Raw genomic sequence first — 23,628 nt, 5'->3', positions numbered from 1 at the left:
GACATACTATTGTTTTTTGACATATAATTTTCATACAAGAAAGAAAATCTTATTATTGAAAGACAAAACCCCATAATACAACAAGAAAAACAAGTGACTCCATCAATGATCACGTTACAATCACATCTTCTTTGGCAAAAGCCCAAAGTTTTGGTTTTGCAGAGCAAAGTCATGGGCAATATCATCAGTGTCATCTGATGCAGAAAATGTACGTGTGCAACTTGCTCTTTCATTGTTAATTGTCGTTTCATCTTTATTCCTTTGAAATGATATTCTATATTGATAGTCTGCGACACGGCATTTTGATGTAAGGTCCTTGTCCATATCACAAGCAGCACGTCTTTTTCCCATGGCAAAGCAAAGGCCAATAATTGGAGAGAAAAAGCGGGAGTTTAAAACAAAAGCCTAGTGGAGTAATAAAGCATGTGCTTTTCCAATTGCTGTTGCAACATCAGCAGTTGCTTTTGCCACTTCCTTTACTTGATAGGTTTAGATAAAAAATCGAGTCCAACAAACATCAAACAGATTCCTTCTGCTATATAAAGTCACTGAATATACAGAACAGACTCCCCAACTCTGGCTCCCCTTATACTTTTGCCTAGTGCTAATGTTGAAGAATACAATTATGTCCAAGTACAAGCCTTACATGGCAATGATTTGTGTGCACTTGATATATGCAGGCATGGCGTTGCTCTCCAAAGAAGCACTCAATCATGGAATGAATCATTATGTCTTTGTTGTCTATAGGCAAGCCATGGCTACCATCTTCCTAGCCCCCTTAGCTTTGATAATAGAAAGGTTCATCTTCTTATTCTTGTTCGTTTACCTTTTCTGGTCTGTTACACAGACAAATTGCACCCAAGATTTGAAACCTGACCGCATTGGTCTTAGCCTGCCATACCTATGGCCATCACTCCGACAACGTAAAACTCTGTGGGTGCTTTCGTCGACCCCCCAGGGAGATTCCTGCCTGCTGACATACACTTGACTGGCCTGGATCTGTCTAGGTAAACACTGGCCTGGGGCTCTGTGTTTGAGCCCTTGAGCACATTTTACGCCGCCGGGCTTGGTGATTGTAGCTTGGCAGGTCCCCCTACTTGGTGCTGATTTTCCGGTGTCTTAAATTAGAAGAAAAAAGGGACTGTGCTCCAGTCCTACTTGCGTCCCAGCCTGGTTGGTCATATAAGCTCATGAACATCATCATCATCATCATGGCACTGATATCTGCTTTTTCATGGAATGCAGAAAGCAGGCTTCTTTGTTATCATTACAACTCTTTTGCAATGTTTTCGTGGTCTCTCTGTTTGGGTATGTTAGACTCAATAAGCGATTTTCTTGCTTTTTGTTACTATCAAAGATTAGTTTATACTATCAAGAATTTCTTGCTTTTTGTTACTTCATATTTTGTTACAATTGTTATTTGTTTTGAAATGTTGTCGTTATTGATCTGATGGAAGGGAATTTAAGAAAATTTTGAATGGTGATGTGAACCATGTGGTTTCAGGATTACCTTGAGCCTGAACCTTTATATGATTGCCATGACATACACATCTCCTGCTCTTGCAACTGCAACTACAAACAGTATTCCAGTCTTCACTTTTATCTTGGCAGTTCTATTCAGGTAGTTTTCTCTTATTTTGTCAAATATGATGAACTTTGATCATAATGTTTTTCATGGTAATAGTGCTAATGCAATTATTGTATATAGCTGGTCATAGTAGAGGTACTAGAAAAAGAGGAAGTAGTAGTAGCAGCAGTACTGCATACACAATATAATGTTAATGATCATAGAGGCAAGTGCCTTAAGACTCCAAAAATAAATTGTGCCAGTCAATTTAATCAGGATTCAAGTCTAAAAAGACATGGGAACCATTAATCCAATCAGGGTTCAAGTGGAGAGTAGCAAAAACTCATGAATCTTGATAAGGCTCCGATGACTGGCAATTATATCCAAACGATAAGGAACTAAAAATCCTAAGGGTTTAGTCCTTTTTTTTGGTTGTATAACCCTAATGGTTCAGTCACCCAGTTCTTAGCTGAGTTGCCACCAAGTGAAAACTCAGTCTAATTTACAGGCTAATTACATACGCTGATGTTCAATAAGCATATATAGAATAGTGTAGATACAAGTCATACAATTGTCATGATCATGATAATTAAAGTGGGAAATCATGAATGAGCAGGATGGAGTTCTTCAACATCAGGACAACGTATGGCCAAGTTAAGTTGGTGGGTCTTATAGTTTGCTTGGCTGGTGGTGTCACACTTGCACTATACAAAGGGCCTTCATTGAGCTTCTTGGGCCATCATCATTCTTTAAGGAAAGGAATAGGCCACGCAGCCTCTGCTTCAGTTCCAGGTGTTACAAGGAAAGAGTGGGTATTTGGAACATTCCTCATGCTTGCTTCCAGTGTAACATGGTCACTTTGGTTACTAATGCAGGTAAAACTAATGCAAGGTTTAAAGCTCTTCTTTTTCTTATTTTGCATTGTTCTTACGTAAATGTTATATGGCGCGCTTGGAAAGTTGCAAACTAAGGGGACTATTGCTATATTCTCGAAAATATCATCATATTTTGTTGCCCATTTTTAATTAATGTAAAAAAAAAATCACTATATTCTGAAAACATCTAAAGTCTTGTTTAAATAAAAGCATCATGTTTTTTATTATGATTACATTTTATCAGCAAAATCTTGGGAAATTTTTAACGTTTTCATTTTTTAATTCTTTATTCCTTCTTACTCGCATTTTTTTTTGATATATTCTGATAAAGGTGAAAATATAGAAATTTGAATTTTGTAAGAGAAATTGATAACCATTTTATTGCCATTTTAAACCTTTGTCACTATGTGTCTAAGTAAAGAAAATCATACAGATAATAAAATTTCCATATTTTTTCGCTTATTGCCCAAAGAACCTCTTTGCCCAGATTCTGTTCACTCGGGAAGTTCAACTTGACAGAGAGACGGTTATCTTGATAATATATTAATCTCATTTTTCCTGTGGTTACACTGAATGACTTGAACTAATCAGAGTATCAGACTGAGTTCCTTCTCTAGGGGAACTTGAATTGATTTCTTTGAGACCACACAAATTAAGTGTTATCACCCAAGTCACCACTTGAGCAAGCTCAAGGTAACTACTGAAAAAATGAAAAAACACGACATCTTGAATGCCATTTTAACGGGTAGCGTGATTTTTACTGTTATATTGGCTATTTAATGACAAAAAAAATCACTTTTCGTTTTCACATATTTTTTATTTGTATTTCTTTTCAAAAACACAGTCTTCTATTTTAAAGTTTAAATACTTTGAAGATAAAAATGCGAGAAAAATACTTTTTTTTATTTACTCATGAGAATTTGATTGCCGCCATCGTGTCATTTTAAACTTTTGTCACTGTGAAGATTGCCCATAATGCATATGAAGAATCAAGTATCTTCTTCTTCAGTTTGTTGGCATAATTAACTCCTTTGCATGTGTTCTGGCTGCAGGCCCCTCTTCTCAAGGTTTATCCCCTCAAGCTGTCCTTGACTTTTCTGCAATGCCTTCTAAGCACTGTACAATCAACAGTGGTAGCTCTAGCCTTTGAAAGAAACCTTTCCTCCTGGAGGTTAAACTTTGATATTCAGCTTCTGTCTGTGGTATACTGTGTATGTTCTATCTCAAAAGAAGTTGGCCTTCCTCCCTTATTTTTTCATGTTTCTTATAGCTTTGTTATTGAACTTGTGCATATATGTGATTCCCTTTCTGTTCATGTTGCACCTCAGGGTGTGATCGTCACCGGCGTAACGTACTGGTTGCAGGTGTGGTGTGTGGAGAAGAAAGGGCCAGTGTTTACTGCTATCTTCACTCCATTATCATTAGTAATCACTGTTATTTCCTCATATTTTCTCTTTGGGGAATTGATTTACTCTGGAAGGTAAGCTGTAGGTGAAGAAAATATATTTAGTCCATAGTTACCCAAAGCACGCTTTTGAAGCGGGAATCACTTCCCCCCAAAAAAGAGAAGCATGAGGGAAATTCCTTTTGCATTTCCCACTCACTTCCCGAATCACTTTTCATTCTGGGGAAATGTGCTTTTCATTTGCCACTTATTTCCACTTTGCTTCTGGCTCACTACCCTCACGTTTTTTCCTTGTTTTTCCTTTATTTGTTGTGTTTTCATGTTACTATTTATTTAATTTTGCTTCCACCTCACTTCCCATTCTCTTCTTTCACGTTTCCTATTTGCTTCTCCTATGCTTCTATAATAGCTTCTAAAATGAATTTAACTTCACCCTTCATACTACTTTTTTAACATTTGTTTCCCTCCATTTCACTTCCTGGTAACTATTATTTAGACTTTCATTGTAACTTCCAGGACCTTAAATTACAGGCAAAATTGGCATGGCAAAGGCTATTGAGTTGTTTGATGCCAGTTGTGATCATGCACAACTACACAATGAAGTCAATAGTGGGGCCTGCCTAGGGAAAAAAAGATCAGGTGCAATCATATTGCATATTTCAAACGAGCTGCTGCCACTTATGCACCCACAGCTGACAGGCTATACGAGGAATATGGAGGGTGCTCAGGTGCAGCAGCCCATAAAAAACGTGGGATATGATTGCACTAGATCTAGCCTCACGATTAGGGTAGCACTTTGAGACGGTGGAATCATATCTTTTCCAAGATCGATTCCCCCAGGATTTTACCAGTGGCTTGCCAGTTGGGTGTCTTTTGGCACGGCCTGAGTCACCTATAATCGGCCACGGGCTGGGCCTGCCGTGCACCATGCATGTCTTTTACATAATGGACTAATCCGAATTGAGCTCAAATTATTTAATCGAGCCAGGCCCTGACCAAGTTCATTCTGGCCTGGGCTTCATTTCTCAGCCTGAGCCTGACCCAATACGGGCTGGGTACCCGGCAGCCTGTTTCGAGGTGGGGGGGGGCACCTGGCCAGATGGTCATCCCTACTTAATGCCCTTATGTGCCTTGAGCCAATCAGATGACAACATTTAATCGGCCCACAATAACATAATGCAGGCCCAACCAAAATGTTATTATGCACATAAGGGATCACTTAAGTGATCTCTAGATGGGTTGATTCATGTTTGTCAATGCTATGTAACATAAGTAGGTCCTTAAGGTCTAGCTTGGTTATTTGGAGTCAGTAATGTTGTATTCAACATCCTTAATGTGTTGCTGTCTAAAAAAACATGTTCCTCTGTCAATCAGTGGGCTTGGAGCAGTTCTGATGATGGCTGGTCTATACTGCGTCTTGTGGGGAAAGAACCGAGAAGAAAACCAAAGAAACCAAAGACATGACGAAGAAAGGCCACAAGAAGTGGCTAGAAATTGAAAAAAATGAAGATCACTCTCTCTCTCTCTCTCTTCAGGCAAAGATGTTGTTTCAAGGCCAAGTGGTAATTATTCACCAGATTTGAGTCATAAAATGTATAGGTGGTAATGCACCAATGTCAAATAATTTGCTATTATGCCTTTTATGGATCTAGCCGTAAGTATAATTTAATATGAACTGATTATTAACTCCTACTCTTTGGCATGCCACATAAGCTATTGATGTGATCAAACAAGAAAAAGAAAAGCATCAATTACATACGTAGCATACACCTAATATGATCATCATCATTATCAACAGCTATATTCATCTGCCATGACTACACATATCTTTTGTTGAACAGTCTCACTTTTGTAATTTCCTAAAAGCTACCAAAATAAAAAAAAGACATATGAAGAGCTATATTGCCTGCTTGCAAAAAAAAATATAAAGCTTGAAAAACCACGCAAAAGCTCCTTGCTGATGGCTCAAACAACTAGGTAAGCACTATGAAAATTTTCCATCTTGCCATCTTCTGGTTTTCCAGCATCACATGATGTTGTAGACTTCAGACGGCAATTTTGATCGATTCTCGCACCGTTCTTCTAAAAGTTTCACAAGTTTCTCCATCTCCTTTCCCTTGCCCCACATCACAACATGCAGTCCCAAGATGACCAGTCCAGCACCAAGAACACTAAAAGCACACTGAAGGCAGGATTAGTCAATTTGAAGTTCTAGGTTGCCAATATAGCAAAGTGTGATACCATAGCGCATGTTGAAAAGAATTTGGCACACACCAAAAACTAGATTGGTGCTTTCTAAAATTTTAAAATGCTTTACTACACTACAAGAAAAATGCGTATTATCGACGGACTCTATCCGTCGCTAATCCATCGTAAAATCCATCACTAACGTGTTTAGCGACAGATTAACGATAGATAGCTTCTGTCGCATAACCCTAGTCGCTAAACTGCGGCAAAATTTATCTGTTGCCAATCCGTCGCTACTTAGCGACGGATCATGTCCGTCGCTAAATAGAGACCGATTTGGCTATGCGACGAAATTTAATACGTCGCTAAGCTATAACAAGAGATACATATCCATCGCTAATGTTCATCGCCAATTTGGCGGCGGACATTAGCGACAACTTAAATTCTATCGTAAACCAACGACTGATTTAAATTGGCGACGGAATAGCAACGAATAATATCCATCGCTAATTTAAAAAAAAAAATTTTTTTTAAATATAAAACTCGAGAATTTTTTTTTGTTATACAATTCATATAACCTGCTTATAAAAAATAAAGTACACATAAAAAATACATATACAGGTGAAACAAATTTAACACAAGTTCTAAGTCAAACAACTTTAACAACCAAATACAATCCTTGTCAAGTTATAATTAGTTATAACTACATCAAACTAATTAAACACATGAATTTAATCCTTGCCAAGATTATAAGCATCATTCTCTTCCACTACAAGGAAAATGCGTATTGGCGATAGATTCTATATGTCGCTAGTTTGTCGCTAATGCGTTGATGTACATCTTTGCGACAGATTAGCGACGTATATCACCCGTCGCATAACCCTAGTTGCTAAATTGTGACAGAATTTATCTGTCGCCAATTCGTCGCTATGTTGCGACGACTTAGCGATAGATGATGTACGTCGCGAATTCATCGTTAAATGGAGACCGATTTGGTTATCCGACAGAATTTAATCTGACACTACTATTTATCGACGGATAAGTATCCGTTGCTAATTTTTGTCGAAATGTAGTGACGGACATTAGAGACAGTTTAAATTTTGTTACAAACATACGCCTGCTTCAAATTGGCGATGGAGTAGCGACGAATAATATCCGTCGCTAATTTGTAATAAAAATTTTAACTTTTTTTTTGAAATATTTTGAAACTCGAGAAAAATTTCTCGTACAATTCATATATCCTGCTTATAAAAAAACAGTACACATAAAAAATACATACAAATTAAACACAAATGCTAAGTTAAGCAAACTTTAACAACCAAATACAGTCCTTGCGAAGTTATAATTAGTTACAAGTTTATCAAACAAATTAAACAAAAAAATCTAATCCTCGCCAAAATTTTGGGCATTATCCTCTTTATTTTCTCAATCTGCCCCCCCTTCATACCTCCATCAGCTCCTCTACGCTGATCATCTCCAGCATCCTACAAAAGAAAACCAAAATGTTAGTATTTATAAACAAAACATAATGAAATAAATTATATGCAATCTACCTAATCTAATGCAACAAAGTAAATGACTGAATGAATGATACATAGACTAGTAATAAACTGAAGGACATTAACAAAATTATAAGAAAAAATTTATAGTAATTCAATCATGCATACCTGACGGGCACATGAGCTCATGTTGAATGCATATGAAGTTTCTCTGTCCTGAAAAAGTTGCACAACTCATTACAGACAATGTTGAGAATGACTTCATTGATAAAGTGTTGCATTTTGTCCTCAAGACACTAACATACACCATCCCAAGACATAGCAGGGTCAATAGGACATTGGGAGTTGATGCTGCCGGGAGAACTCTGTGAGTCATGGCTGCAGAAGGCAACGACTACTTTAGTGTTCATGTTACTCTCAAACCCGAACACACGACCCTTTTTGGGTTCACCGGTTGCAGTCACCCATGCTGCAGGATCAAAAGGCGGATGCTGAGTGGAGTCATCACCATATTGCTCTACCATTTGTTGCTCGTATGACTCCTACAAAGTAATGATTACAATATGAATTAATAATTAAGAATTACAATCTTTATGATAATGTAATTTATGGTAACTTGTATATTATAATGTTTATTAATACAATAAATATATATCGATGTCGTTCTTGCCTTCTTTGATACAAAATCTTTTGTGCTCTTACATTTATGTGTTTCAACAAACACATCCATGTAAGACACAATGTCTCCTTTTTCTGCTTTCTGCAATGTTAAATGATAAAAAAAATCAATTAATAAGTATGCAAAAATACTTATAAATTTGACAATATATATATATATATATATTAATGAGTTACCATTTTTCTCTAGTGGCTCTCAAAAGTCCTAGATCCACCTGTGTGTAGCTGTGCATCAGGCATCGCTACTCGATTTTGGGTAGCCTTTGCTGAGCGGTTTTGAAATTCATTGCTCGCCCACTTGTCGCAAATGCCCTCCCAATAATCTCTCCTAACAGTAGGAGGCCCATGGCCCTTCCACTGCAGTGAATCATCTATCCCAGCAGCTATTTTTTTGCTGCAGTCTTCATATTATACAGTATGTCAGTAAAATGATTGACAGCCACCTTCTGCCACACTACCCTCGCGTCTTTCTCCTTGTTTGCAGTCGCGAAGCGATGGGAAACCTATAAATACATTCAGAAAGTTAACACACATAAATATAAAAGACTTCTTGTTATGATAAATGATTGCATACCATGAATGAGAAAATTAATCTGTCTAACACCTCTCTCGGGTACTCTTTTTATTGCGCTACCGGTTCTGGAAGATGATGCAATAATGACTTCGTAATTTCTCGTATTACTTCTTGTTGCTCAAACCTCGTACTTCATATGAAAAGATACACATTAACAATCGATTGTCAATATATACTTTTTATAAGTTAAATATTAGACAAGTGACAATGAAATACTTAGGGTCAACCATCGATATACACTATTTGAATTACTTGTTGTGGGTCACACTGAGAAGACCCAGCATCCGGCGTAGGTAGGTCATGTGTAGGTGAAACAGTACCTACAGAACAATGAGTTAAAAATTCACACAATGTACATTTCAACTAATCAAGTATATAATTATTTAAATGATATACCTATCGAAGAAGCCCGTGAAGATGAGGGCTCAGACTGGCTACCATTGGGTGCTCGACGAGTGTGTCCTCCACTTACCATATTCTAATAAATAAAAATATACTAGCAATACATTTAAACATTGCAATACATTTCAATATATTCAAATCAATACAATACATTCAAATCATTCTAATCAAATTGAAAAAAACTTCATGCAAGACATTCAAACATTGCGATACATTTCAATATATTCAAATCAATACAATACATTTCAATACATTCAAATCATTCAGATCATTCAGATCAAATTGAAAAAAACTTCATGCAAGACATTCAAACATTGTAATACATTTCAATATATTCAAATTAATATAATACATTTCAATACATTCTAATCATTCATATCAAATTGGAAAAACTTCATGCAAGACATTCAAACATTATAATACATTTCAATATATTCAAATCAATACAACACATTTCAATACATTCTAATCATTCATATCATTCAGATCAAATTGAAAAAAACTTCATGCAAGACATTCAAACATTGCAATACATTTCAATATATTCAAATCAATACAATACATTTCAATACATTCAAATTATTCTAATCATTCAGATCAAATTAAAAAAAACTTCATGGAAGACATTCAAACATTTCAATATATTCAAATCAATACAATACATTTCAATCCATTCAAATTATTCTAATCATTCAGATTAAATTGAAAGAAACTTCATGAAAGACATTCAAATATTGCAATACATTCAAATAATTCTAACACATTACATGTGCATTCAATTCATAACTCTATACCTATCGAACATACATAATCAATTCAAAAAATATCCGAGACATGCAATACATTCAAACATTGCAATACATTTCAATATATTCAAATCAATATAATAGATTGGAATACATTCAAATCATTCAGATCATTCAGGTATGTATTACAAGATATATTTCACTAGCTCGTGAATGATTCATCATCACTTGTCTGACTTTCATACTCTTCTTCTTCCTCCTCCTCTTCCTCTTCGTCATCATCTTCATCTTTTTTATTTAGCGCCCATTCACTTCGTATATCATTTGGATCACATTCTTCCATGCATGTGCCATTAAACATGATTGACTCAAATTAAACTCGAACTTCAAATTCAGTAGTTGAACTGCAGACAAGATAGTGTGACTCTCACAACCATTCCACAGTGGTTCATCAGCATCTCTAAGTAAGTCATAAAATGTACTAGCTGCATTGTTTGTTGCTTCTTCCTCTACCCCAATTGGTGCATCACTATGTCCCACAACAGAACTCATTTTCGGTCCTACGACAATAAATATCAAATCCATATATGGATTATCGTGCACCACATCCACCCGTGCATCAAAATATTCCAAAATTCTTCACCATGAAGCATCCAATTTTGATAACCACTAATAAAATCCTTCTTGTATCGGTGATGTCTAACGCCATGAGGTTCTACAAATCAATTGTTCTTACAAATCGTGCAGGGGCATCTGATCCGACCGATGGAATCCACTGTACTAACACTTGCCGTTGCGAATTCAATAAAACTGTCAATACCATTCATATATTCATGCAACACCTTATTATCAACTATCCTACGATACATCCATTCACGGTTTACAGTCATTTTATCCTATAATATTACAGATATTATCATCACCAGTTAAAAGAAAATCTTAATAATACGTAGATTTTCGTGTGCAATACACCATCACATCATATTTATACACATTAAAAGGATATTTAGAAATTTGAAATCATATTACATATAAGGATACATTCACTTGAACAAAAAATTCATGATACAATTCCACATGGAAGGCATAATCAAATGGAAAATGACTTCGTGTAAATATGGATACATAAACATCAAACATTACAATGCATTCAAATCATTCATATCAAAACATATATCAAACACGTACCTGTAACAAATACACTCCAATATCCCACAAACTACTACCATGTTGAGCATGAAATCCGTACTCCAAAAAGAAGAACACTTCTACTTATACATTAAAATCATGCTCAACATGATCTTCAAACTTCATCAAAACAATCCTAGATATCCACAACTATGTGAGTGTGTGAACAGAAAAGTATTGCATTCAATAAATTAAATAACATGTAAAGCGCTTGCATCACTTACTCACCATGGATATTTACCCGATTTTGCATTGCATTTTTAGCCACATGCGATGCTTAGCAGTAAGCATCGCGTGTCTTTGGATCAACAACGTACCTGCGAAACACAAATATATAGTATAATATAGGGAGGCTGGCTGGGGGTTACTTGCGAGGTTGCTGGAGACAGGATAAAAGCGTTAGGGATGTCCAAAATATGAGCGAAAAAAGAGGGAAAAGGGATGTCCGAACATGAGTGTCGACTTAGGTCGGGTGCACGACGAAAGAGGCTCAGCAAGGTTGCCGGAGAGGGGGGGGGGGGGGGGGGGGGGGCGGGGGTTGACAGGCGGCGGGAAGGGGAGCAACAGTAGACGGACTGGGGGGCAAGAGGAGGGGGGAATGGGGGGGGGGGGGGGGGGGGGGGGGGGGGGGGAGAGAGAGAAGGCAGGAAGGGGGTCGGCGGGTCGACAGGCGACAGGAAGGGGGGCCAGGGGAAGGTGGGCGAGAGGAGGCGGGAAGGAGGATAGCAGGTCCGGGGTCGACAGGCAGCGAGAAGGGGGGCGACGGCCAGCTGGTCGTGGGGCAACAGGCGGCCAGCAGAGGGCCAACGGGAGGCGGAAAGGGTGGGGGTCGACAGCGGTGAGAAGGGGGGCGACCACCGACGGGCCGTGGGGCAACAGGACGCCGGCTGGGAGGGGGGGACGGAAGGCAGGACAGGGGGCGACGAGAGGCGGGCTTGAGAGATGCGATGGAGAGGAAACATAAAAAAGAAAGAAAGAAAAAAAATAGAAATTTACGAGAAAATTCACAATGACCAAATTCCATCGCTAAGCTATCGCTATTTGGCGACGACTCAACGATGAAATAGGTCTGCCGTTGATCCGCTGCTAAGCTGTAATGAATATGGCGATGGAATAAAATTCATCGCTATGCTGCGATGGATTATCGACAAAATATTTTCCGTCGCTAAAATCGAAAATAAATGATATTTTAGCGACAAATAGCATTCTCCCGCTAATCTGGTGACATTTTACAATGGTTTTTTTCTGTCGCAAATGTCTGTCGCTAAATAAGGTTTTTCTTATAGTGTTTATTTTCTCAATCTGCCCCTCCCTTCATGCCTTCATCAGCTCCTCTACGCTGATCATCTCCAGCATCCTACAAGAGAACCAAAATGTTAGTATTTATAAATAAAATAGAATGAAATAAATTATATGCAATGCACCTAATCTAATGCAACAAAGTAAATGGCTGAATGACACATAGACTAGCAATAAACTGAAGGACATTAACAGAATTCAAATATGTGTTTTAAGACTGGAAAAAATCTTTATAGTGATTCAATCATGCAAATATGTGTTCTAAGGTTGTCAAAGAATGTCATAGTGATTCACGCATGCATATATGGTTTATAAGGTTGTCAAATAAATGTATTATGTAGCACAATCATTCATATATATGTTACAAGGCAGTCAAAAACTTTCATAGTGATGAAATCATGCTTATATGTGTTCTAAGGTTGTCAAAAACTTTCATAGTGATTCAATCATGCTCATATGTGTTCTAAGGCAGTAAACAAACTTTCTTAATGATTCAATCATGCATATATGTGTTCTAAGGAAAATTTTATAGTAATTCAATCATGCATATGTGTGTTCTAAGACAGTAAAATAATTTCATAGTGATGAAAGCATGCTTGTATATGTTCTAAGGTTGTCAAAAAACTTTCATAGTGATTCAATCATGCATATATGTGTTCTAAGGTTGTCAAAAAACTTTCATATTGATTCAATCATGCATATGTGTGTTCTAAGGTTGTTAAAAAACTTTCATATTGATTCAATCATGCATATATGTGTTATAAGGCAGTAAAAAAACTTTCATATATGCTAATATCATGCTCATATGTGCTATAAGGCAGTAAAAAAACTTTCATAGTGATTCAATCATGCTCATATGTGTTATAAGGCAGTCAAAAAACTTTATATGTGATTCAATCATGCGTATCATGTTCTAAGGCAGCAAAATTTTTTTATAGTGATTCAATCATGCATATATGTGTTATAAGGCATTAAAAAACTTTTATATATGCTAATATCAGGCTCATATGTGTTCTAAGGTTGTCATAGTGATGAAAGCATATTTGTATGTGTTCTAAGGTTGTCAAAAAACTTTCATAGTGATTCAATCATGCATATTTGTGTTATAAGGCACTGAAAAAAATTATTGTGATGAAATCATGCATATATGTGCTGTAAGGTTGTAAAAAAACTTTTATAGTGATTCAATTATGCATATATGTGTTATAAGGGTGTCATGAAAATTGTATAGTGAATCAATCATACATATAAGTGTTCTAAAGGTGTCAAAAAAATTCATAGTGAGGCAATCATGCATATATGTATTCAATCATGCATATACTAGCTTGAAATCTAATAACATGAAACAAACGACATGAATCTTTATACCTGACAGGCACCGGAGCTCATGTTGAATGCAGACAAAGTTCCCCTGTCCCGAAAAAAGTTACACAACTCATTATGGATAATGTTGGGAATGACTTCATTTAAAAGGTACTACATTTTGTCCTCAAGACGTTGACAAACACCATCTCAAGACATAGCAGGGTCAATCGGACATTGAAAGTTGATGCTGGCGAGAGAACTCTGAGAGCCATGGCTGCAGGAGGCAACAACTGCCCTGGTATTCATGTTATTCCCAAACCCGAACACAACTATTTTTGGGTTCACCGGTTGCAGTCACCCATGCTGAATGATCAAAAGACAGATGCTGAGTGGAGTCATCGCCATATCGCTCTACCATTTTCTGCTCGTATGACTCCTACAAAGTAATGATTACAATATGAATTAATAATTAAGAATTACAATGTTTATGATAACATAATTCATAGTAACTTGTATATTACAATGTTTATTAATACAATAAACACATACCGATGTCGCTCTCGCCTTCTCTGATGCAAAATCTCCCATGCTCTTACGTTTATATGTTTCAACAAACACATCCTTATAAGGCATAATGTCTCATTTTTTTGCTTCTTACAATGTTAAATGATAAAAAAATTAATTAATAAGTATGCAGAAATACTTACAAATTTGATATATATATTAACGAGTTACCATTTTCTTCTGGTGGCTCCCAAAAGTCCTAGATCCACCTGTGTGTAGATAGACATCGGACATCTTTGCTCAGTTTTGTGCAACCTTTGCTCAGCGGTTTCGAAATTCATTGCTCGCCCACTTGTCGCACATGCCCTCCCAATAATCTCTCCTGATAGTAGATGACCTATGGCCCTTTCACTGCAATGGATCATCTATCCCACCAACTGCTTTTTTTGCTGCAGTCTTCATATTGTGCAGCATGTCGGCAAATCGATTGACAACCACTTTCTGCCACACTACCATTGCGTCTTTCTCCTCGTTCGCAGTCGTGAAGCGATGAAAAGCCTACAAATACTTTCAGAAAGTTAGCACACATGAGTATAACAAAAAATTAAATATAAAACACATTAGTTATGATAAATGATTGCATACCATGAATGAGAACATTAATCTGTCCAACATCTCTGTCGAGTACTCTTTCCATTGCGCGACCGGTCCTAGAAGATGCTGCAATAGTGACTTCCTAATTTCTCGTATTACTTTTTACTGCTCGAACTTCACACTGCACATGAATTGATACACATTAACAATGGACTGTCGATATACACTATTTATAAGATAAGTATTGGATAAGTGACAATAAAATACTTACGATTGACTATCAATATACACTATTTGAATGAGTCATCGTGTGCCACTCTGAGAATACCTTGCATCCAGTGTTGTCTCCTAATGTGTATGAGTAGCTGGTGTAGGTGGGTCATGTGTAGGCGAAACATCACCCACAAAATAATGAGTTAGAAATTCACACAATGCATATTTAAACTAATCAAGTATACAATTATTTAAATGATATACCTATCGAAGCATTGCATGAAGATGAAGGCTGAGTCTGCTTATCACTGAGCTGGGATCCTATAAAGACGATTAACAAGTAACAATGTTTATATCAATATATAAGCAAAAACATAATGAATGCCTATATTTAAATATAACACAAAGACATTTACCTAAATGATGTCCCACGGCCTCCACTTGCTCCTCGACCGTTGTGACCTCCACGAACCATATTCCAAAAAATAAAAATGTTATTTGGATCAGTTACATGATATGCAATTTCATGAATACATATTCAAATTAAAAATAACTTCATGCAAGCATGAATACAATCACATTAAACGTGACAATACATTTAAATCATTCATAGCATATCAATGTCAAACATGTATCTGCAACAAACACACTCTAATATTTCGCTAACTACTACCTCATAACTACTACATCATCGAACATGGTAATACATTCAAATCATTCATAGCACTCAAATATGTATTTCAGTAGATCGAGTGTGCTTCCTCATCACTTGTTTCACTTTCCTATTCTTTTTCTTCCTTCTCCTCTTTATCCTCTTCGTCTTCTTCTACATTGGGTGTCCATCCACTTGTTATATCATTTGGATCACATTTTTTCATACGTGTGTCATCAGACAATGGAGATGTGACATGCAGACCATGTGTGACATCGTGACCATAAGAGAAGTCATACATATCATCTGATTGATAGTAATCACTCTCTTCAGTTAATTTTTCTTCCTATAACTGATCATACTCGGGGTATAGTTTAGACTTCACCTTGCAAACTGCCCACCATTCATTTTTATCTGACTTTCTTGTACTCGGATATGAAGTATAATAAACTTGTTGACCTTGCGAGGCTAATATGAATGGTTCATATGTTCCAAACCTTGATTTATGATTCACCTCCACAATGCCTGAGGCTTTATCGACTCTTGTTGCTGTGAAATCAAACCAATGACACTTGAATAAAGTTAACCTATTATTTATGCCTAAGTAAGTGAACTCTATTATTTCTTCTATAACACCATAGTAGTCAAGTTCATTTTCACCGTAACTGTTACCCTTGACACACATGCCATTATTCATTATTGACTTGTTTGCACCATAGTCTTTTGTATAAAATCGATAACCATTTATGATGTATCTGTTGTAACATTGCACAACTTTGGTCAGACCATTTTATAAATTACATATTCTTTAGTCATTAACACCACCATGACAGACTTACAAGCATAAAAAATGACTGTAAACATGACCAATTAAGTAACACATTGTTATTCACACAGAAAGAATGCATGTCATCTTCCTTACCAACTCTTTCATCCATGCCACAAACTTATTTTCACGTTCTTTTTGTAATTTTGAATCAGCTAGATGTAGAAGTTTTTTTCGCAACTCCAGATCAAATCATCTGCATTTAACAAATAATTACATTACGAAAACATATACGTAGAGAACTAAGTGTAACATATTATGTATACTTACTCGATGTAGGGGTCGATCTCTAAGTAATTAAAAATGCTATAGATTTGTGATGCATCTTGCTCTCGATCTTCCAAGAGTCTTGATCGACAACTGCCAAAGGCCTTCCCAAGTGGTTTAAATATCGATAGTTTGTCAGTCACAATAACTTGTTCTCCATCATCATTACGAGGTGGGCAAGTGTAACATGTTGGAATGTGAGGCTTAGAGTACATAGATGAGAAATTTGAAATCTCTTCTAAAGTGTATACCTTACAAATTGAACCCTCCACTCTTGCTTTATTCTGAACCTTTTTTTTAGGTTAAACATGCACCTGTCAACAATATACATCTCGTAATACAATAAATTCTCAATAGCATTAGGGAGAAAAATATAAAATAAAATTTACCTTTCAAATGGATACATCCACCGATATTGCACAGGACCACCAACCCTAAGTTCATATGGCAAGTGTATGATCACATGTTTCATAACGTCGAAAATGCTGAAGGAAATATCTTCTCTAGTTGACAAATAGTAGTGATGACAGAATCCTCGAGATTCTTTACCTTAGCTACTACAACTTCTAATGCACACAATATTCTAAAAAATTAGCTCAACTCAGATAATACCCCCAATATAGGTTTGTCTAACAAATCATAAAATGTTAGGAGAATCAACCGTTGCATGATAACATGACAATTATGGCTCTTCAACCCATACAATTGGCTCTCGTCTATCTTCACAACCTGAGCAATGTTAGAGACGTATCCATCCAGAATTCTCAACTATCTCAACCACTGCCATACCTGTTTTACTTGATGTAGTCCAAGTACGTACCTTGCCTTTGGTTTTAATAATTTATCATTGTACTCTTGGAGTTTCAATTCTGGCCTTTTACATATTACTTTTAAATCCATACGGGTCTTTAGATTATCCTTTATTTTTCCTTTGACATTCATTACCGTATTGAACACATTATCAAACACATTTTTCTCCATATGCATCATATCCAGATTATATTGTATAAATACGGTTGGCCAATATGGTAGTTCTCAAAATATAGATTTTTTTGTCCAATTGTGATCCTTCCCAAATCCAAGGAAGGGCTTCGCACTACGGGCATCTGTCAGTCCATATGGAAAATATCACAATCATCTTAAAATGTCTATTTCAACTATGCCTGCTCGAAATGCATTCCTTTGTCGTCGAAACACATGATCGCTGAGTAAAAATCGACGGTGACAATCAAACCAACAGGGCTTCCTTCCATGCGTTAATCTAAAAGTTTTTGTATCCTTCATGCAGTACAGACATGTCAACCTCCCATATGTGCTCCAACCAGATAACATACCATGTGCAGGGAAGTCACTAATTGTCTATAAAACAACGGCCTTCATATTGAAATTTTATTTTTTGTGGGCATCGTACGTGATAACACCGTCATCCCACAGTACTTTTAGTTCATCAATCAATGTCCTTAAATATACATCAAGATTTCAGTCAGGTGAGGTTAGACCAAGGATCAATAGAGAAAAGAAAAGATTTTGACGCTTCATACACAAGTTTGGTGGAAGGTTGTATGGAGTTATAAATACTGGCCAACATGAGTATGGAGTTGATCTACCCCTCAAATCGATTAAATCCACTTGTACATAGACTGAGTCTAACATTTCTCACTTCCATTGTGAAGTTCTGATGAGTACGATCAAAATGCTTCCAAACTTTCGCGTCAACAGGATGCATGATCTTGTCTTCATCATGTCGAACTTTATTTGCATGTCATCTCATGTGTTTAGCTGTCCTTGAAGACATATACAATCATTGCAATCTAAGAGTGATAGAAAAGTAACAAAACGACTTGTATGAAACTTCTTTTGATCTCGTGCTACCATTGCCTCTTGTCTTTGGCTTGAATCGAGGATGCCCACATGACGGACATGATATGCTGTTTTCATGATCTTTGAAATACAACATGCAGTGATTTGAACAAGCATCTATCTTTTGATACCCCATACCTAGAGCGTTGACCATAACCTTCTCACGATAGAGATTTTCTGGCAATTTCTTATCTTTGGGCAACATACTCTTCATAATAGAGCACAAATGGTCAAAACATGATTGACTCAAATTATACTCTGACTTCAAATTCAGTAGTTGAAGAACTGCAGCCAAGATAGTGTAACTCTCACAACCATTCCACAGTGACTCATCAAAATCTCTAAGTAAGTCATAAAATCTACTAGCTGCATCGTTTGTTGCTTCTTCCTCTACCCCAGTTGGTACATCACTAGGTCCCATAGCAGAACCCATTTCTGGTCCTGCGGCATCAAATATTAAATCCACATATAGATTATCGTGCACCACATCCACCCGTGCGTCAAAATTATTTCAAAATTCTTCATCATGAAGCATCTAATTCTGATAACCACTAACAAAACTCTTCCTGTATAGGTGATGTCTAACGCCATGAGGTTCTATAAATTGATTGTTCTTACACATCGTGTAGGGGCATCTGAGTCGACCGGTGAGATCCATTGTACTGACACTTGCTGTTACAAATTCAATAAAACTGTCAACACCATCCATATATTCATGTAACACCTTATTATCAACTATCCTACGGTACATCCATTCACAGTTTGCAACCATTTTGTCCTATAATGTTACAGATATTATCATCGCCAGTTAAAAGAGAATCATAATAATGTTATGATAAAAAAATATCTAATTAATCTATTAATTCTTGTTTGATGACTATTTGTGAGCATTTTTTTTTTCAGGTAATGCATAAATTTTCTTTCCCTCTATACCACAAACATGCTTAACATAAAATGCAATTCCATGAACTATTATGCATGCATTAATAATTCAATATTTTTGTTTGTAACACCATCACATCATATTTATATACATCACGAGGATATTTAGAAATATGAAATCACATTCTATAAAATGATACATTCATTTGAAGCATATTTTCATGATACAATTTCACATGGAAGGCATAATCAAATGGAAAATAACTTCATGCAAGCATGGATATAGACATATTAAACACTGCAATACATTCAAATCATTCATATCAAAACAATGTCAAACATGTACCTGCAGCAAGCACACTCCAATATCTCGCTAACTACTACCATCCTTAGCATAGAATCCGAACTCCAAAAATAAGAATACTTCTATTTTCATACATTAAAATCATGCTCAACATGATCTCCAAACTCCATCAAAGCAATCCTAGATATGCACAACTAAGTGAGTGTGTAAACAGAAAAGTGCTGCATCCAAAAAATTAAATAACATGTGATGCGCTTGCATCACTTACTCACAACGGGTATTTACCCGATTTGCATTGCTTTTGCCTTTGCATTTTTTTCTTATTTCTTTTTGCATTGCCTTTTTAGCTGCATGCGACACTCAATTAGCTCAACAACGTACCTGCGAAGCATAAGTATACTAAATAATACAGGAAGGAGGCTTGACTCCTCCCTAGCAAAAAAGGAAATAGGGAGGGGTCGAAGTCCCTCCCTCGCATCCCATAAGTCAGGGAGGGGGATCGACCCCTCCCTGGCAAAAAAAAAAATTAGGAAGGGGGCTCGGCCGCTCCCTGGCGAAATAAAAGACAGGGGATGGGGCCGATCCCCTCCCTTCCATCCCGTAAGACAGGAAGACGGGGAGGGGGATCAGCCCCTCCCTGGCGAAAAAAATAGGGGAGGGGGTCGAGCCCCTCCCGCACATCCCGTAAGACAGGGAGACAGGGAGAGGGCTCAGCCCCTCCCTGGCAAAAAAAAAAAAATAGGGAGGGGGCTTTGCCTCCTGCTGGGAAAAACAAAAGGAGTAGAGGAGTAGAGGGAGCTCCGCCTTTTGTCGAAAGACACATGAAGGCAGAGGCCAAAAGACAAAATTGAAGGCAGGGGGCTCGCCCCCTGCCAGGAAAAACAAAAGGAGACAGGGGGTGACAGGGCTCAACCCCTGCCCACATGCCCAGAAAAAGAAGAGGAGGCGGCAAGGGCTTTACCCCCAGCGACCTACCAACCAAAGGCAGGCAGGGGGGCCTTGCCACCCTACCAACCAAAACACAAGAGCCCCTCGGGAGCCCTTCCCCAAGCTGGACGAAGAAAATGGAGGTAGGGGCTGAGGCCCCTACCAACGGAAAAGAGAGGGGGCAACAGGCCCCTTCTGGCCATTCGACCCAACGCAGGCGACAACCTTGCCGCCTGCCGGAGGAAGAACTTCGAAGAAGACGAAGGAGAAGAAGGCCGAAGAAAAAAGGGGGAAGGAGTTACCTGAGGAGAGGAACAAAATTAGAGGTGTGGTGGTGCTTGTCGAAGCAATGACAACGATGGTTGGCAGTCAGATGGGGCTCGGGGTTATGTCGACGGCAACAAGGAGGGTTTGAGGGAGGTGTCGTCGGGGAAAAGAGGTCGTCGACCGAGGGAGACTCCTGTAGGTCAGAGAGGTATGGTGACAGGGAGATCGTCGGCGCAGTCATCAGCGACTCTAGTCGTCGGTGGCCGCTGGGGAAACGAGAGGAGACATAGATAGGGGGGTTCTCAGAGTTGTCGGGGTGTCTGTCAGACACAGGGAGGAGGAGGTGGTTGGGGCGATCGTCAGAGAGCGGTAGGTGGCTGGGGCGAGCAACGCGATTGAGAGAGAGAGAGAGAGAGAGAGAGAGAGAGAGAGAGAGAGAGAGAGAGAGAGAGAGAGAGAGTTAATTTTGTGCCCTAGATGGGGGTTTTACATTAAAACTTAGCGACAGAACAATATCGTCATCAACATCGATGCTACTGAGCGACGGAAAAAAAACATCGTTAATCCGTCGCTAAGTTGCGATATAGTTTGCGATGAATGTAATTCCGTCGCAAATTTTGCAACTAAATCAAAATTTAAAGACGACTCATTTTCTCTCGCTAATCCATTGTAAAATTACGATGAATTATTTTCATTGCAAATTTTCATCGCTAATTGACATTTTTCTTGTAGTGCTAGCTTTCTAAATGGAGAATCTCATCAAGAAGGATGAAGCCATGAAAAGCGACGATGATAAGCATCAAGGGATTGAACACTGAGACAAACGGTGGCCTTCTCTTTAGTATGTACCAAGACATAATTGACGTCATCAATCCCGACACCAGTATCCCGTACAATCCAAACAAGAACAAATTAAAGGAAAAGGTTCAGCAAACCAATTACCAAAACATCATGCACACAAATTTTAATCTTTTTATACACAATACCCGCCCACTCCTGCCAAACATGACAACATTCTATGACCAAAGCAGATCCAGTAATAAGGGCCAAACACCTAACAAAGCGACCACCGAGGTGGTATCCCATGTGGTAAGCGGGGGTCCTGTATCAAGCTGAATGCCCAGGATCGAATCCCTCGGACACATGGGGTGGCTGTTATTCCGGTAGGGGTCCGCCTAACCACAGTCTGCTTTCCAAGCCGTGTGATCAAAGCAACACACGGTGAGGATGTCATATCACTATTTTAAAGTGATTTGACCCATCACCTGATCTGCTCTCATTTTTTTGTTGTCCGTCATATGATAGGACAAATAAAGGATTTACTTAAGAGATCCACTGACCCGACCCGCCAATCCGCTTCTTAGCCGGGTTCGGGTTTGGCTTAAACGGGTTCGTGTCGTAAACGGGTCGACCCGCCTAACCCGTTTATTAAACAGGTCGGGTTCGTGTTAGGGGTATGCCAACCTGTTTATATATATATATATATATATATATATATATATATATATATATATATATATATATATATATATATATATATATATATATATATATCCCAAAATCCAAGCGGGATGGATGCATATCGAGCAAGACTCGCGTGCGTTATCCCAACAGAAGTCAGGAGAACCCCCACGACACGCAAGAATCAGCCGGCCGGAGGGCATCATTTTCCGGCGAGGCTCCGCCCGACGGGGCTGATCCATCTCTGTGGGGTGACCAGAGACGGGGTCAAATAGTTCGATGCGGCCTCCTTCGAAGCAGAGCGCCTGCACCTCGACGCCGAGGCACGACGATGGCAGAGGTTTCTTTCCGGGAGGTGGAGGAGGCAGCGGTGGACGGCGAGGATCTAAAGGCATGAAAGTAGAGGATAAGGAAGAGGGTTTGGGACCTAATGGAGAGAGAGAATGTCGCTCGGGACCCTCGGCCCTCCACCATCGAATCCTGAACTTTGACTAAGCGCTGATGGCGGCAAAAATAGTGAGTTAGGGTTTCTCTCTCTCCTTTTGTTTTCCTAATTTATTTCATAAATTTAACAATGTGATCACCGAAAGGTCAAGTGGTTCGCATAATGCTGCCACTTAGATTTGTCAGTGGGCGTTTGCGGGGTTTTTAGTAGAAGAAATGAGATGATTTGTACGTGGAAGTCAACCCGCAACCCGTTTAATAAATGAGTCAACCTGCAACCTGCAATCCGAAACCGAAACCTGTGTAATCGGGTCGTGTTGACCCGACCCATTTAATAAACGGGTTAATCGTGTTGTGTCGGGTTAGTCGTTTAATAAATGGGTTGGGTTCGTGTTTGCCACATCCAACCCGTTTAATAAATGGGCCGGGTTCGTGTTGAGGTATACTTACCCACCAACCTGCCGACACGACCCGCCAACCCGACCCGATTGCCACTCCTACTGCTAGGGTTCTGCCTAACCCCAGCTTGCCTTTGAAAAAAAAGTGTGGTGCAATAGGGTCAGGTATTATAGAGATAAAGTCACCTGGATTATCAACCATATTGCATAACACAAATTGCTGGCCATGGCCAGGAGGGAACCCAGGGCTCGATTACCCGACTCATGTTGGGTAGCCCGGTTGTGCAGCAGCAAGTGCGAGTGG

At 38.4% G+C, this 23,628-nt stretch overlaps 1 protein-coding gene across 1 annotated transcript; it reads left to right on the top strand.

Moving 5' to 3' along the window:
• Positions 1 to 682: 682 nt before the first annotated feature.
• On the top strand, positions 683 to 22,879 carry LOC149837970 (WAT1-related protein At5g64700-like). Its single transcript, XM_090008163.1, has 7 exons — positions 683 to 798; positions 1,246 to 1,308; positions 1,505 to 1,621; positions 2,184 to 2,442; positions 3,495 to 3,653; positions 3,771 to 3,922; positions 22,636 to 22,879. Exons 1-7 carry the CDS (start codon positions 683 to 685, stop codon positions 22,877 to 22,879), a joined length of 1,110 nt encoding a protein of 369 aa, XP_089864289.1.
• Positions 22,880 to 23,628: the final 749 nt, after the last annotated feature.

Source organism: Nuphar pumila, chromosome 5, assembly GCF_984573655.1.
Source record: "Nuphar pumila chromosome 5, dmNupPumi1.hap1.1, whole genome shotgun sequence".
NCBI classification, from domain to species: domain Eukaryota; kingdom Viridiplantae; phylum Streptophyta; class Magnoliopsida; order Nymphaeales; family Nymphaeaceae; genus Nuphar; species Nuphar pumila.
This window is presented reverse-complemented; position numbering and strand designations above follow the sequence as displayed.

Excerpts from the sequence above, each read along its gene's own strand:
- LOC149837970 (XM_090008163.1), top strand. The coding sequence starts at position 683 with ATGGCGTTGCTCTCCAAAGAAGCACTCAATCATGGAATGAATCATTAT. Across the intron at positions 799-1,245 it reads TTAGCTTTGATAATAGAAAG|AAAGCAGGCTTCTTTGTTAT; the intron begins GTTCATCTTCTT and ends CATGGAATGCAG. Across the intron at positions 2,443-3,494 it reads CACTTTGGTTACTAATGCAG|GCCCCTCTTCTCAAGGTTTA; the intron begins GTAAAACTAATG and ends TTCTGGCTGCAG.